The sequence below is a fragment of the Poecile atricapillus genome, chromosome 1 (genome assembly GCF_030490865.1).
Source record: "Poecile atricapillus isolate bPoeAtr1 chromosome 1, bPoeAtr1.hap1, whole genome shotgun sequence".
Lineage (NCBI taxonomy): Eukaryota > Metazoa > Chordata > Aves > Passeriformes > Paridae > Poecile > Poecile atricapillus.
The window spans coordinates 15,580,992-15,598,094 of NC_081249.1; the positions used below are offsets into that span (position 1 = coordinate 15,580,992).

The window sequence follows — 17,103 nt, forward strand, 5'->3', positions numbered from 1 at the left end:
AATGTTGTTTGAGTTTTTTTTCTTTGTTTGCTTTCTCTTTTTGGGATTTAGAAGCTGATAACTTCCTAAATTTGTAAATTGTTATAATTGGTGTATGGGTTTTGTATGATCCAATGGGCATTGAATTCTGCTGCAGTGAAGAACAAGGTCTAATATAAAGGTACAGAAACTGATTATTGTTTAATTATATCCTGTTAGATGAGTGTATACTTGTCATGTGCTGAATTTTGCTGAACTTAATTATTTTTAACAGTAATTTTTCCTTATATTATAAGGGAGACATCTTTCATTTTAAGATCTCTAGTACAGTGTTTATTTAGGGCTTGGTTCCTTGTGATGCTTTCCTAGTGTTGTATTTGGTGTTTATCCTTTGATGATCAAAAATGTTAATTTGTACAACGTCCCATTTTAAGCAGTGTCTTGCTTTGTTCATTGTATTTTTCTTCAGGTATGCTTTTTTCAATCGGTACTTAACATGTCTTTATATTAACATTAATAAATAACCTGTTTTCACACAAGGCAGACTTGAGTCAAGTCTGGGAAAGCAGTGATTTTTAGATTTTGTGTTTCCATGCTAAAGTGCTCTACATTTAAGTTGTAACTGTGCATTTCTTGTGTTTTCAGGAAGAGCTCAGAACACATACCAGGTTTTGTGATCACAATATACAAGACCAGGGAACTGCTGGACTTTAATTTTAGGGCCTAATTTTGTTCTAAGCTCTGTTTACTCTATTTTCTTTGCTTTAATATTAACAACAGCACAACTTGGGTACTCTTTGTGAAAGAATCTGTTTTGTTTAGAAGAGGTTTGCTTAGAGCATGCTGACCATGCGATGGATTTACCCTCCCAGTTTTTACCTCCTGTTCATTTATTTTAAAACTGAAAAAAGATACTTTCTCATTGTGTGCTCATTAGACAAGACCAGAATTTATTCCAGAGCAGTTAATCTGAAGAAGAAAAATAAGTACTTGCTGTGAAAGTTTATGCTCTGCCAGGACATCAAAGGCAGGATAAAACCTTCGCAACCAGCTACAAATCTGCTTAATCTTATTAGAAGTTCTCTATCACGTAACATGCACAGAAGCCTGAATTTTGCTACAGATGGGTTGTTACTGGTCTTGTTGCATCAGCTGGTTACCTAAGGAACAGAGACCCTTTATAGTAAATATTAATCCTTTTGGGGCATGCAAGTAATAAATTTACCAGAAACTATTGTCTGCTGCTGGTATTGCTGACAAAGTAGTCATAGTTTTTGTAGGCCTGTTCATGGATACCTAGGTGAGGATTGGAAAATTCTAAGCAGCTTTACAAAGGGGTTGGTAAATATTTTAAGTCTCTCTGGTGTCGAAAAAGAGTGTTGAAGAGGCTATTAATCTCTTAAGCTGTGTTTGCATTACTCTTGCAAATAGACATTATTGTTTGTTCTAAGTGACTTTTGCAGTAAATATTGAGTTCTAAACTTAGAAAAACAGCAAGGTAAATGGAGGCAAAAGTTCTGATTGTTTAATAATAATAAGGAATGGAAATGTTATTTAATCACTGTTTTCTTATTAACACAATTGTTAAATATTTGTCAAAAGATGCCATATCATAGCTGTTTGTCTTCCAAATCTTTTTCTAATCTGAAGAATTTTAATTAAGAAATACAACTCAATTTTGCCCTTTTATTTTTGTTGCTGTTCAAAGGCTCCATATTGAGCTCTGTCATTCTTTTGGGTATGACTGGATTGACCTGGCTTCTCCTGCAATTAGTTGGTATTTCCTGGTATTGTTTCTGGATCCTCTGGATTTAAGATAACAAATCTTGGATGTATCTGAATGATTTGTCAAACTGAATGCTATAAAATGGCCATTTTTGTCAAGTGTTGTCAGGAATGAACACTAAACAAACACTTTTTTCTCATTGCAGGATGTGCAGAGCGTGGTTGTGTACACAGGAAGGAATCAGATGGCAGATTTTTATCATAGAGGAGTTCTGGGCTTGCATCAGCATCAGTTCTTATATGAGCTACATGTAGAGAGCAATGATAGCAGAGTGAATTTGGGTTTTATCAGTCAACCAGCAATCATGCATCAGTCTAAATAAAGTCAAGTTTGTGTATAGTCATGATGGATGGATTGTGGCATAGATGAGGGATATTGTTCTTCTCCCATCTTGCAGTTTCTGTTTCAGGTCTGAACTCATTTATTTTATTCTCTGTATTTGATTTCAGAAGAAATAATGCAGGTGACAGAGAGAAAGCACTACAAGTTATGCTTCAAGTCCTGCAGACATGTGATCACCCTGCTCCAGACATGTTTTGCTTATGTGGGAGGATCTACAAGGATATGTTTCTCGATTCTGACTGTAAAGATATCAGTAGCCGAGATCATTCCATTGAATGGTAACAGAAAAAAAAAACCAACACAAAAAAAGTGTTAAAAACATTTTCAGAGTTTTTACTTCTGGAAAAGCAGGGCTGTAATAATTAGATGATCAGTTGTTCTACTTATCTGTTTTTCAGGGTCTTGTTTGAATAAGTGGTTTACTGAGCACCAGATCTTTGTATATGTATTTTCCTACTTCTCTTTATAAACTCTCCTGGAAATTGAATGATGCACTTTATTGGGAGGGATGTTGTTTAACCTGTGTCTTTGTTGAGGAAATATATAATTAATGTGTCTCAAGGCCAAAATTAAATACAGGTGAGATCATGGAGTGATGTTAGTCCTTTGTGCAAGGATGATTTCCATGCTGGATCCCCAGGAAATGCAATGATCTACTGCATATAAGGAAAAATAGTGATAAACTGGGTTATAAATTTTCCTAAGACATTAAGGCATGCATATGCACACAGGCTCTCACTGACATATTGTTCATATAGGTTTGTTTGTATAATCATTCTTCTGAGTACAATAATTTTAGCAATGTGGGTTTGAACTGTAATTGTGAAATATTCTTCCCCACCACCTCTCTTTTCACCTCATGCAACATGGATGAGAGCAGTGAACTTGAAAACTTCAGGTGAATCTCTTGATCCTGCGCCAGCTAGTGGCAGGCATTCAGCCTGTGTCAGCTGTGCCTCAGTTACCTTTAATGAGTATGAAGCTTTAAAACAAAGGCTTTGGTACCAACTAGCCATATAATCCTTACAGTAAATCAATAGCTTAAAATACCTACCAAAATTTTGCAGTATTTCAGTTCTTCTAGACAATGAGATGAGAGTTCTTGACTCTTCTCTGCAGGTATCGCAAAGGATTTGAACTCCAGCCAACCCTGTATTCTGGAATTAACCTTGCAGTTTTGCTACTTGTTGCAGGACAACAGTTTGAAAGCTCAATGGAACTGAGAAAAATAGGTAAATAGCCACACACAATACTACAGACAAGTTTTCTGCCTCTCTCCCTATGAAGAAAACAAAATACTTACAGTAATGCATAGACAGAGAAAGGTGGTTTGGGCTTTTTTTGTGGTGGGTACTGGATGGCAGTCCTTAGATGACAGGGATCTCAAAGGCACATTTTCCTTCTGGCTGCCTTGGAGCAGCTTTCTGGTAACATGGTCCATCTAAAGGGCCCCAGAGATGGGAGAACAAAAAAGGACCAACCTCAGCACCATCTGTAAACTGCCTTTACTGCACCACAGAGATTATCCCCTTGCAGAGCCAACAGGGCACAAGGGCAGGAAGAGACAGTATAGCCCAGTTCTCCTCAGGAATGCCAGGAAAGGATCCAAAGGGTTTCTGTTGTCTCTGCGTTGAGAGAGCCACAAGAAATATTGCTTGGAAGGATCTACCAGAACAGTTACTTTTTGTCTACCTAGAGTCAGTCACATCTTCCATGCATGTGCTAACTAAGAGACATCCCTTTACATTTACAAAGAAACCCCATAATAGAAACAGGTATGGAGCTCTTCCTAGAGAGATGATAGTTGAACCTGATATTTGGAATCTGGTTTGTCAGAAATGTTTATTTGAACCTTGAATGTTAAGAATGCAAAGGCGGCTTTAAATCATTCCTCTGACTCTGCTCTGGGGTAGACTTGTGTTAATCTCTAGCCATGGATCTCTTGCAGTAAATGGAGGTGAGGACACAGATTCGTGCATCTTACACTGAGAATCAGGAGGCAAATAGCCCAGACAGGAAGCAAAAGAGGTTTTTCAGCACTGTGTAGTAGGAGTTCTGGCTTTCTGAACTCTACTGGGGGTATGATTTGAAGATCTTGCCTCTGCATTGTGCAGTGTTGTTTTCTGGGGAGAACTAATTCCTCTTTATTTTCATCAGTAATGCTTAATCAATTCTTAAATTAGTCTTTTACTGATTGACTTACCAGTAAAAACCACAAAAGAGTGTTTTGCTGATAGAAAATTGTGGTTTGTAATTGAAATTTTGCAGGTGTACGGTTAAACAGTTTATTGGGAAGAAAAGGAAGCCTAGAAAAAATGAACAATTACTGGGATGTGGGACAGTTCTTCAGTGTGAGCATGCTGGCAAATGATGTTGGTAAAGCTGTACAAGCAGCAGAAAAGCTTTTTAAGCTGAAACCTCCAGTGTGGTATGTGGTAGAAGGCTCAAATACTAAACTATGGGGAAATACACGGATTTAAAAAATCTTGCAGTCACATGGATAACTTAACTGGATTTTTCCATCTTAGATTATTTGCAACTCTGACTTTATGCTCTGTTCTTTTATTATGAGAAGGAAAGGGGAAGGTGAGAAATTAAGTTATCCAACATTGTCAGGTTATATCCGATTGAAGCACGTATTTTATAAGAAAGATTTTGAATATTAGTAACAATTCCTTGTGAAGCAATTGTGAAAAGATTGTGAGCCATTGTTTTCAGAGTTTAGCTAGCTGCTGCTTCCCTCCCCCACCTTCTTCTAGCTCATCATATGGTGTGTAATCCCCATGTAACTACTCATGTAACTATACCTTATACATTTGCAAAAAGCTATTGCTCATGAACATCCATGTGAGCTTATGACTCCAGGCTTTGTCTAAACTTGCTATTCTTTCCAGAAATCTGTAAAAACCAACACTACCACTTCCATTGTGGTAGCTTTTAAAACACGTTTAATTTTGGATGTCTAAGTCAGTTAAGTGGCTTTAGAATCTGGTCAAATTTTGTTTTCTCTCTGTTAACTCACTATTCAATACATTCTAGGTACTTGAAATCATTAGTTCAGAATCTGGTGTTAATTCAGCGTTTCAAGAAATTCACCATAGAACATTCTCCTAAACAAGAAAGGTTGACTTTCTGGCTAGATATAATTTTTGAGGCAACGAAAGAAACAACTAATGGACTGAGATTTCCAGTAAGATGTTATGTCCAAACAAGTTTTGTTTGTTTTATGTTTCTGGATAGGATATTACAAGAATTGGAAGACTGTAAACATAACACTTAAAAATTTAACTGCCTGTTATTTCACTGCATGAACCAAACCCCTGTATTCTCTTAATCTTTATGCTATAAAAAAATAAACCCACCACCCTAAGAGCATTCTAAGAAATACTTGTAAGTCTCCTATAAAAATTGTGATAGTGCTATTCTGCTGTTCATAAGAGCACAGACACCTTTCCCACCTTGTCTCACCCTCCTGTCTCCCTTGAAAATTTTATACACCGTACTTCAAAATTACCTTTTGTCGCTATCTGAGTATCTAAAGATGCTGTAGTGTATTAGCTGCTGGTTTATTAAGGAAAAATGCTCTCTTTCTTCAGGTTTTGGTGATAGAACCAACTAAAGTCTACCAGCCTGCCTATGTTTCAATCAACAGTGAAGCAGATGAAAGCTCTCTGTCTTTGTGGCATGTCTCTCCCCCTGAAATGGTAAAACTGTCAGCAAGTGCATTAAATGTACTGATTATAAAGTAATAATATATAAAGTAATTTTTTACATGTAGATTTTGGAGCACTTTACAATTATTTAAAATTTGCTACATTTCTGTGAAGCCCAAGCCTCAGTTGTGCAGATATGAAAGTTGACATTTTACAGAGAAAGTAAAAGCAGTGACTGTGATTAGAAATCAAGTGGTTTTGATGTCATTCGGATTTAACTTACCTTGACCATTTCCCTTAGAAGTGCATGGTTTATTTGGTCTGCTCATAATATTTCTCACTAGAATTCTGTGATTTTAGTTAAGATGCAAAGATTAAAAGTAAAGATAAAGCCCAGTATTGTGTTCAATGTTTTAGGCATTTTTAACTTTTAGGATTGTAATAATTAGAATCTAGAAAAAATGCCAGTCTGTGACAAGTAAATGTCAAGAAATAAAATATTCGGTGTGATGGATTATTGGATAAGGCACAGGGGATTAAGAAGGAGTTGGCATAGTTATGGACAGTGCCAGCTCTTAAAAATGAGAAGTAATTTCAGTTTCACATTGAAAGACTTGAAATCTGAAATGTATTTTGCCACACTTTGTTAATATTAGAACAACATAGATGGAGAGTAGACTGAAAATGTAGAGAGACATGTGGAAATAAAGCATGTTGGAGCAGAACAAGACCACATAATTACCTGTATCTGTGAACAATTTTTACAGTACATTATTCTACTTCACTGTTTCAGTGAATGTATCTGACACAACTTTGCTTTATGGGACAAATTTTTGATGCATATCTGACATTGCTAAATAAGATCCAGCTATTAGCTATAATTAGATTTATGGAGGGCTGTAGTCCTAGACACAGGCTGTCCTTCCTCTGTTTTGCCTCTAGTGTGTTCCATGGGCCAAAGCTGTTGGCTCAAAAGCTCTTAGGGAGATGGGTGAATTTGCCTTTCCCTTTGAGCCTAGATAAGAGTAGGGCATAGTCTGCTCCATGTTTAATGTGAAGTATAGATGTATTGCATCAAAACATTATGTTTGGTAAATTTGGCTGCACAATTTCTTCTTCAAGTTTAATTTACATGAGAAAACGCAGTGTTTGCTTCCACACTGTGCCATTTATATTCATTTTTTTCTCAAGTGAGTAGAACAACAATGTATGTATAAGTTCTTTATCCATGTATTAATCATATTTCAAAATATGAGGGGGGGGGAAGAAAGAAAGAAAGACACATGTTGGAAAACTTTTCTTTTGCTTACCATGCTGTAACTTTGTTTACAATATTAAGTAAAGGTTAAACTGTGGTTGATTTTATCCCTTTGTTCTTTACAGAAACAGATTCATGAATGGAATTTTACAGCTTCTTCCATCAGGGGGATAAGGTTGGTAGTTTGTAAACAGTTTTATGTCTTTTTGTGTATGTTTTATATTTCCCTTAAGTGAGAAATCTGTATTCTTCCTTAAGTCTCTCTCCTTCAATGGCCTGTTATAAAAGCTTGTTCTGTCCAACCTGCCTTGAAATGTCACAGAAGAGTTTGCCTTTCCATATCTGGGCAGAGCTGTACATTTCTCATAGGAACACTCAGATCTGAGAGGGCTATTGGGTGTCTGTATTCTCTGGTAGGCTTCTTTGTTTTCCATTAAGTAACTGATTTTTGTAGATTTCTCTTAACGTTTCGCTGAAGTTATTGCCATCTCCGCATTTAAAAACATGGAGGGCAGAAGGAGAAAAGAGGCCTTAGCATTTCTTGCTTCCTTCCATAAAAGAATATTTTGTTTTCCTTTAAGTAAAGGAAACCATGGTATCTGTTTTCTCTTTGAAACTCAGAAATGCTTCTGATATAGCTTTATTTAAATACCTGCTAGAAAAACTTGAATTATTAGAGAACTAATAAATGAGGCATAAATGTAGTTTTTGCTACAGACAAAAGAATTCTTAAACTGGAAGTAGACTACTAGTGGAGTTTCTCAAAGACTAACCTTTAAATAGTTAAGACAGTTCCATTTTATGATGCTTAGATTAATGAAAATCCTAGTCACAAGTAAATGAGTAAAAATATTAGTACCAAAAATTATCAGAATATTATATAGAAAGAACAGGATTATTCTGAGAACTGAAAGGATAGAAAATACTCACATTTGGTGATCATAATTGCAAAATGAATGACTACGTTTAGAAGGTAGATTGAAAACCTAAAACTGTGGATTTGAACATAGATTCTATCATAACTTCAGTCTTCTAACAAAAAAAAAAAAAAAAAGAAAAAAAACCCACCAGGCTTTGGTTTAAATGAATTTTTCATGGTATTTTATTTTATTACTCCAATGCAATGTGAATTACTAAAGTCTGTGGAACTGATTGAGAATAATTCAGCATAAAGTTTCTGTACCACATTAATTACCTTTAGTCAACCCAATGCACAGAAATTAATCTTTGAGAAAGATAGCTTTAATCAAAAGGAAGCAAGCAATTAATTTAATTTTCTTTGATTTTTAATCACAGCTGAGTGATTAAAGAAATCACTGCATTACAAAGCTCAACGAGGCTATCTTTTTTAAATTTAGTGGAGTTTAGATATTTGCTTTGTATGTGACAGCTTTAAATTACTATACTTTTGAAATTGCATTTGTTTTAAAAAAATTGTAGTCTTCTTTAAAATACATGCTATCAAAACTCTTAAACTGTATTTCTACTAACCAGTTCATTTTGTATACCCCATACATGACAGTGTTTATAATGCAGTATTGTTACTTAGATACTGTGTTGTCTATCCTATATTTGCCCATGTAAGAATCACCTTGCTTCGTCTCTTAGTTCTCAAGTCAGATATGTGCTCCTCTGACTTGTTAGACTGGAAATTTCTTGACTAAATGAAACTAAAGAATGGCATAGGGTTATTTCCACATATTTCTAGAGAAGTCTTCAGGACTTTTTTTTAAAAAAATCCCTTTTTTTTTAACATTTTCCATGTAGCCCATAATGATGCTTCAACAGGCAACATCAGCTGGTCGTGTAACACGTGGCAACTTCAGTAAAGTGTAGTCGTGTATTTTAAGTAACTGGCTTAGCAGAAGCTAAGCAAAATAGGAGAGTTTGAACAGATCAGGCAAGAATCTAAGACATTTTATTACTTAAGGCACAAAAACACTTTAAAAAGCCTAAACACTTGGGATTATATAGCAAAATACTGAAGTGGACATGGTTAGGGTAAGAGGTTAATTCTTAGATTTATTTTCATATTGGTACTGTGTTTTATGGCATTTCACTTTCTTGTTTCAGTGCGTTTAGAAGGGATATATATGACACTGGCAAGACACAACACACAATAAATAATCCTTTTTTCAGAATTGCTGCTGCAATTTGAAGTAAATATTTGGCATCTCAAAACATGTTTATCAGTTTTGAGGCCATAAAAAGTACAGACTGAGAAGGATCTGTTACACTGTTGGTATTTCTCAGTTCAATTTTATTGTAGGAGCCATGGAATTCTAAAGAACTGAAGTGCTTTTCAGTCTTTAAGGAAAATTTTTCTGGATAGGTAAATTAGTGTCAGAGTAATTCACTTTCCATTGAGGTGTGATCAAGTACTAAGAAGTCTGATGCAGTTGCGTAAAAGTAGAAATGGAGGTGAACAGCAAACCAATCTTAATACACCTCAGACATACTAGTATTTTACCAAAGTAAACAGCAGCTTATTTATCACAATGGAAATAGGATTATAGAATATATAAATAGGCTGAAAATGCCTAGTTATAAGGAAAATATATACAATTACAGACTGCTTCTCTGAGGTAATTAACTGTGAAAAAGATGTTTCTTAAGAGTTCATAATTTTAAAAAAACCCTCCTCATTGCCCTGTTTCTTACAATATTTATATCCAAAATAATATTTTCCTAATGTGAATTTTACAGCATTTCCAAGTTTGATGAACGATGTTGTTTTCTTTATGTCCATGATAACTATGATGACTTTCAAATCTACTTTTCTACAGAAAACCAATGTAGTAGGTGAGTTCAATTTGTGTGAGTGTTGCATGTTTCATCTATATCTTAAATAAAGTTGATTTTGTAAAGATTGAAAACTAATCTTTCTGCTTGAGAAACAGATTGTTTCTTCACTTATTTTTTCTTGATGAAGAAGCAATGTAAACTCAGTGATGCTTAAGGTGATTAGAGCACCCATTACACATCCTGTGTGATTCTGATTAGTTAATCTACAAATCATTATGTCTGAAAAAGGCTTAACCAGCTTAATCTAAATGACAGCTGTTATCTTATTTTTATCTTGGCCATGTCATGTAAGGTGCTACATTGTTTCAGGTTCCCTTATGTGTCTGTTCAGTTAGATTTAAGTATGAGTATGGAAGTGTAACAAGAAACTCTAACTTACTTGTGTCACAGATCCATGTTACAGACTGTACCTGTAGTTAAATATTTTTGGATGATCAGTTGTCTCTAAAAAGTAAGCAGGCTAATTGAATTTTAGGCCTAAATTTTAGGCCTAAATCTTTACAGACCAAATTCTGCCCTGTGGCTGGTAATGCAGCTACACCTTCTGAATGATGTAGGAGGGAGTTGTTAATACACTTAGATTTTGGAGTGTAATGGTATATTTACTATTTCTTGCAATAATTATTAAACTCAGGTTAAAGAAACTTATTAGCCTTGCAGGGTGCATTGCATAAAAGGTAGGAAACACTAAAATTAATGTTACCTCCTCAGCCTTAATTTGGCACTGCAATTTGTGTGTCATGATGCATGGTCACATTTTTCATACTGTACTCAGTGTGCTGCAGGAGTCAGTTCAAGAGATGTGTCTCTGTTATTTAAGGAAAGAGATGTATGAAATGAAATTATGAATATTTCATGTTTTTTTAAATAATTTTTAACAATTTCTTATAGAATTTGGAAAAAAAAAAATGAGTGGCTTAGGCAGGGAACTACAGGAAATAATGTTCTTGTACTTAAGTATGTCCACCCCAGAGAGCTAGAAATTAGTTAGAACTCTGTTCTTCTAGCCACATGGCTTTCTGAATGCCTGACAAAAAGCTACATCTGATTTTCTGAAATACTGAGTAATCACACTTGCAGCAAAACATGTACTGAAAAAGAATTTGAGTTGAATCTACCAAAATTTTACTATGCAATTGCAGTAACAAGTAACTATTAGGTTCTGCTTCAGCAAATAAAATAATTTTTTAAATCATGTGGCTTTTCAGTATGTGTTTGATGTTCTTCATAATTTAAAATGGGATCAATATGGAGAAAGTCAGTAATGAAAGAAAGCTGTGAACATGCTAGTCAGTTTATTAGCTTGAAAGTAAGTCCAGCTTGCAAGAATCTGTTTAGTCTGCTTCCAAAAGGGTATTCTTCTTTGATCTTGTGCTATGTATTTCTTTTTTAGATTCTGTGGTTTGGTGAAAGAAATTTTGTCTGATGCAGTTGGCAGTACTTTGGAACTAGAAGGAGAAATAGATGGAGATACATTAGAGGTATGTCAAGGATAAAAGATGTCAGAACTCTGAAACTTTTTCTCAGTCTTCCCTGCACTTTCATATCAGTATAGTAGAAAGATAAATAGCATTTAAACTCCTTTATTGTATATGAAATTTAAATTACTTGTATATGAGATTTGCATTCATTTTTTTATGAAGTGGGCCTGTTAGTACCGTAAACTATATAAATCCTTAATGAAATGTGTTACTGTGTTTGTACTGTCTTGCAAACAATGTATAGATAAGACTCAACTGTTACCAGTTGGCTCAAGTGGATGAAAAACATAAATTATTAAATCAATGTTAAGAGAAGGCCATTTACAAAGGTACTTTAGTTTTTCTATCTGGAAGCTGTTACCATTACTACTCCAAGTAATATCATTTGACAGGCTTCTGTCCCAGAAGGTATTGTAGGTATTTCGGATCAGGTGAATACACGGCTTTTTTCTTACCACTGTAAAATCCACATAAGGAATCCAGTAGCTGTAGGCTTTCTTTATAGTTAGTATAGAGAGGAAAAAAGGAAAATTAACCAGCTTGGAAAGGGTTATTCACATTTCATGTGGCTTCAGGTTGGGATAGGTGAATCCATGTCTTTATAAGAGAAAGTGATTCACAGCAGATGTCCACATTTGTAGCATTAAATACATACCCTGTACTTATTATTCTTCTTTTTGTTTGTCTTGAAATCTGAAAAGCCACCATAGAAAGTAGCTTGTAAGTTATATAGTAGTTGTAGTTTTTATAGTAGTTGTAAGTTTTATTTTTGGACAAGCAATCAATCTGATTAATGAGCATGAAAACCCTCCTGTGGCTTGTTTGAGCTGGGCACCTTGCTGATTGTGTCTCATCCCTGCAATTCTCTTAGGCTGACAATTCAGAGCAGCTCTTCATAGTAGTGAGCTTTTGTAGGACTTGAGGCTTCAGGAAAGGAAAAAGAAAATATAGAAGTCTCTGCTGTACTGTTAAATGTAGTTGCATATAGTGGGAAATATGAGTTTTTGCACTGGAGTTTGTTTGGCTACAGAATTCTTCCCCCAAGCGAAAAGGACAAATACACACATCTGTTAAGCCCAGTTTAATACATCCATCTGTGGTCTTGACAAACTTCAGGGCTCTGCCTTGGTACAGACAGGGTATTATCTATAGCTGCAGATCTTCATATTACATAATGATGTACTCAGCTAATAGCAGGACTATCTCCACACAACACAGAATGTTCAGCTGTATAACAGTCTCTCAGAGGATGTGAGCTCATCACGGTTTGAGCCTTTTAATAAAAACTAAACTGAAAAAATCACTTGACAGTGCATAGCAGGAAGCAGTCCTGCATGGATGAATGACACATGGAGATGTGACTACAAAAGTTAATTTTAATTGAGTTATATCGTTCTACCTGTCTTGAAGTTTTCAGTTATCACCTTGTACTTACTGTCTTAGGTTAGGACACTAAAACAGAAATCAGGATTTCTGAAGGAGAGAAATAATTAGTTTAGTGTACAAATGAAGAAAGACACATAATGCCTTCCTGCAGCTTGAGATCTTACACTTAAGAAGTGGCAATAAGGAAAATGTAGCTTTGTGTGGTCTTGATGGGCTCCACTAGTACAGAGAAAACAGTTCACAGATCCTGTCGTTAATAAAACAGCTGTTTATATTGATGGAAGAGGAAGAAAAAACCTCCTGCAAAGTCTGGGGGAAGAAAATTTGATTTCAATCAGCATCTTTATGAGAATGTTGTCACAAGGGATTGTATATTTTATGTATAAACTGCAGTCTAATTTTACATATATTTTACATTTATTAGTAAATATTTTGAAGGAGTGTGAATGTTGCAGTTCCTTTGGCCCTGGGGTATTCACTTCTATATATTGATATGAAGAAGTTCCTATCACTGTAAGCATAACCTGCTGTACCCCAAATAGGATATTCTAGAGAACACTCTGCCCTACAGAAGATCAGATATGAACACTTGTTTACTTGTACCTACTGGTTGGATTTGAGAGCCAGTGGATCACTTATTCAGATTTTTGGCAACCAACAGTGTGGTTTATTCAATATTTGTAGCTGTTGGGACAGGAGAGGCAAATGTAAAAGTGACATCAAGTATATACAAGTCTATTAAACTGTCTACTAACTATCACTGAACTCTAAATCCCAACAATTTTCATGTATCATGGGACCCAGATTGGAGAACATAAATTTATCCATGGTAATTCAAGAGTTGGCTTAGGACCAGTCTGTTGCAGATGGGGTTGCTGTCAATCCTAAATTCTGCAATGTGACTGCTGTCTTTTTTCTGCACAGTTTTATGTCATATGATAGCTGTGAAAGCTGGATGTGCTCCTACCAGAGAACCTCACAAGTTTTGCATATGGCGTTTTGGGTCAGTTACGCCTGTCGTGTAACGAGATTATGTTGTGAACCGTGAAGTGCTGAAATGCAGTAAATGAGGCTGTGCTAAAGCTGTGCTTGCTCCAGTTTAGTTCCACTGAGCAGAATATGCTGTTAGGATAAGCGACAGACGGGTTTCCTTTAGCACATTCCATACAGCAGCATGAAACTTGCCATCTTTGCCGAGGTGAGGAGGGGGAGTGTCAGGGACACATGGGCACTGCAGCAGCAGAGCTGCAATGTGAACTGGGAAGGCACATCAAAGAAATTCTTCGAGGCTGCATCCTGTATCAGAGTGTCACATTAGACAATGCAGAAAAAGTGGTCATTGACAGAAAAGTCAGTAACTATGGCCATTGTGAAAACTTTTGTTGTTTGTTTTTTTTAATAGGGAAATCACATGAAGATACAGAATACCCTGCAGTTTTCCTGTATGGGACATCCTCTTGGATGTGGGAAGATATTAGGGGAGATCTGTGTACTCCTGACAGTATCTGAGACTATAAAATTGTCCAGTTCCTTCCATCCTTTATAAGTTCCCTGGTTTAAATCATGGGTGTGCTGTTCAACCCAACTTCCATAAGAAATTTGGTTTTATATAGTGTGTGGGGTAGACCTTCACTAAGCAATGTTCACTCCTTTAGAGTAGGAGAGTTCTGTCACAAGGTCACTATATGAGGTGGTGTAAGTTAGTGTAGCTCTACTGAAGTCAGTGAACCAGCATTGAGTTATTCAGCTGGAAATATGACCCAGCATGTTTCAGCAGCAGTGGAAACCACCATTATATTTAATAATTTTTTGACAAGATGAACATTTTTTTCTGCCCTTTGGAAAAATCTCATAGTGAGAGGGGATGTCCTGGAGTGACTGTATGGTCTGGTTATTTTATCTATTTATTAAACTACTGGTTTCAAAATTTTACATTATATTCCATGTATTTATGTGTTCTGAAGGCTCTGTCAGCAGTTCTTAGAGATGATACATGATTGGGTTCATTTGACAGCACTGTTTCACTTAATTTGGTTTATTGGTATGTTCTTTGTTTGGAAGAATGCATCTTTCTCAAGGTTGGTTAAGGAAGATTGCATTACAAAGCAAGTAAGATGGAAATTTTACAAGTTGTGTAAAGCCCCAGGCTGGTGGGTAACCTGCTGTCCTGCAGCTGCACTGCAGCGACCCCTCTGTGCTGTGCTAAACTGGGGTTAAGGCTCTCTGTAATGTCAAATGTTAGTGATAACAATTTCTGTGCTGCTTTGTTTATATTTTCTGCTTGCAGTATGAATATGATTATGATGAGAATGGTGACAGGGTAGTTCTAGGGAAAGGTACTTATGGAATAGTTTATGCTGGAAGAGACCTCAGCAACCAGGTCCGAATAGCCATCAAAGAAATACCTGAGAGAGACAGCAGGTAAGACCTAGTTCATTGTTATATACACACTGTGAACAAAAATGCTGCTGTTTTTTGAAAACTTGGCTCTTCTTAGCATTTGTTTCTGTGGGGTTACTTTATAAAATCCCAGCATACTGAAATTCAATTACTATTTCCTCCTACTATCCAAAAGTACAGTTTTGAGAATAAAGACCTTGTATTTTGGGGAAAAATATATGTTATATATTGTAAATATATATGTTTAATAATCTATATGTATATCTTACATTCTAGGAGAAATCTCTGGTCTTAGGTTGTAGTTGTATTGCATTTGTATTCTTTTTGGGGAGGGTGAAAAGCATGAGAGGAGCTCTGGAGTCAAAGACATTGCTATGTATTGATAGAGAAGACACACATAAAAGTTCTTGGAGGGCATGTTTCTCCACCAGGGTTCCTCTGAGATCTGTCTTTGTACTTTTTCGGAGCAGGCAGTGAATCACGCTGCATTTTAAGGTCATGGACAAGATATTTGAGAATTGGAGTGGTATCCCTAAAATCCATTCTGTTGTCAAACTAGCATTGAAGCATAGCCTAGAACCTTTTCCTGAATGGTGAAATAGTCCTTGGTTTGTTTTTTGTTTTGTTTTTTTTTAATAGGTATTCTCAACCTCTTCATGAAGAGATAGCACTGCACAAATATTTAAAACATCGGAACATTGTCCAGTATCTTGGATCTGTTTCAGAAAATGGATACATTAAGATTTTTATGGAGCAGGTGCCAGGAGGTTTGTATCATGCTGAGTTTGGTCTGCCAAAGGAAAAGCGTTTGGGACTCCATATGGAATGAAAGTCAGTAGATAAGCACTTAATGTGTTTTTGCACTCTGTATGGCTTTTCTGTTGGGACATTAGCTGTACGAGTCCTTTTTCTCATAGAAAGTGTAAATTTAAAGAGTATAGGTCCCAGTACTCTCTCCCCTTTCTGTAATAATTCTAAACTTAGAGAGAAATGAAAGTTTTTGGTTTCAGATACTCATGTGTTATAAAAACATGGAGATAGAGCTGTATAGTCCATTGAGCTCGTGTCTGAATGACTGAGTTTCAGTATAAGTTTCTCTTTGAGCAGCAACACTGATAGAACAATTAAGTACTGTTTTTTAACTGCTATGTACAAAGGACTGCTACTCCCTGGGTAGATTAGAGATAAAAGTGAGATGTGTTCCTTACTCCAGCCTTCTCTGCTGTGTGAAATCTCTCTGTAAACTCTCTACATTGTTTCTATCTCCATTTTGCTATTTACTCTTCAGTGTCAAGGATGTGTCAGAATGAGTGTTAAATTTTGCATGAATTTAATTTGCAAAGTAAAAACGGAAATAAGAAAAAAGGGGGAAAAGTTCAGGTTTTCTAAGAAAGGTCCAGACGAACATTCAAAGTGCAATTAAATACACCCAGGACATTCAGGGATGTAGAGTTTAATTTTTGGATCCTTGTGACCTTCTCACCTGACAGCTGAGACACTTTGACCTGCATGGTGCTTGCAGATGTGATGAAAATCTACCAACACTTCCACTTGTTTTCCCACACTTGTTAACAGTGTCAGCTGCTCTTGTTTCCTGTTCATATATGCACAGTAAAGTATGCTGTGATTAGCTGCTAATGGCAAGATATTACTGAACCAATTTAGATATTTTAAACTCTGTAACCAGTCTTAAAAAAGAACCAGCTGTTCCAATTATGCAAGTTTCTTTGAGGAAACTTTAGATAGCTTTTGGTGTGGACTGAAAGTTCCTTTAGCTGATTTTTTCTGGCCTTAAGTAGACCTACTGTACTTAGTTTATTTTGTGCTGAATGAGCAAAACTGTTCTTTATTTTGCCTCATGACTTAAATATTTGTTTTATTTAAAGATTAGTTTTATTAGAACTGGGGATGTGTGGATGGCCTATCTCCTACTCTGAACATCCATTCAGGGGATTTTTTTCAGGAGTTTCTTTCCTGTTTCTGAGTATTGCCAGAAGTTGATCCCATATTTGT

At 35.9% G+C, this 17,103-nt stretch overlaps 1 protein-coding gene across 4 annotated transcripts in view; it reads left to right on the forward strand.

Annotated features, from left to right (window-relative positions):
- The window catches only part of MAP3K15 (mitogen-activated protein kinase kinase kinase 15), an 82,918-nt gene that overhangs the window by 49,436 nt on the left and 16,379 nt on the right, over nt 1–17,103 (forward strand). For all 4 annotated transcript variants that reach the window (XM_058829428.1, XM_058829437.1, XM_058829447.1 and 1 more), the window contains 10 exons: nt 2,215–2,385; nt 3,227–3,339; nt 4,376–4,535; nt 5,147–5,297; nt 5,704–5,811; nt 7,144–7,193; nt 9,725–9,820; nt 11,217–11,304; nt 14,978–15,111; nt 15,730–15,857. In XM_058829428.1, the coding sequence (XP_058685411.1) occupies nt 2,215–2,385; nt 3,227–3,339; nt 4,376–4,535; nt 5,147–5,297; nt 5,704–5,811; nt 7,144–7,193; nt 9,725–9,820; nt 11,217–11,304; nt 14,978–15,111; nt 15,730–15,857 (1,199 nt within the window). The remainder of the gene's footprint in view (nt 1–2,214; nt 2,386–3,226; nt 3,340–4,375; nt 4,536–5,146; nt 5,298–5,703; nt 5,812–7,143; nt 7,194–9,724; nt 9,821–11,216; nt 11,305–14,977; nt 15,112–15,729; nt 15,858–17,103) is intronic.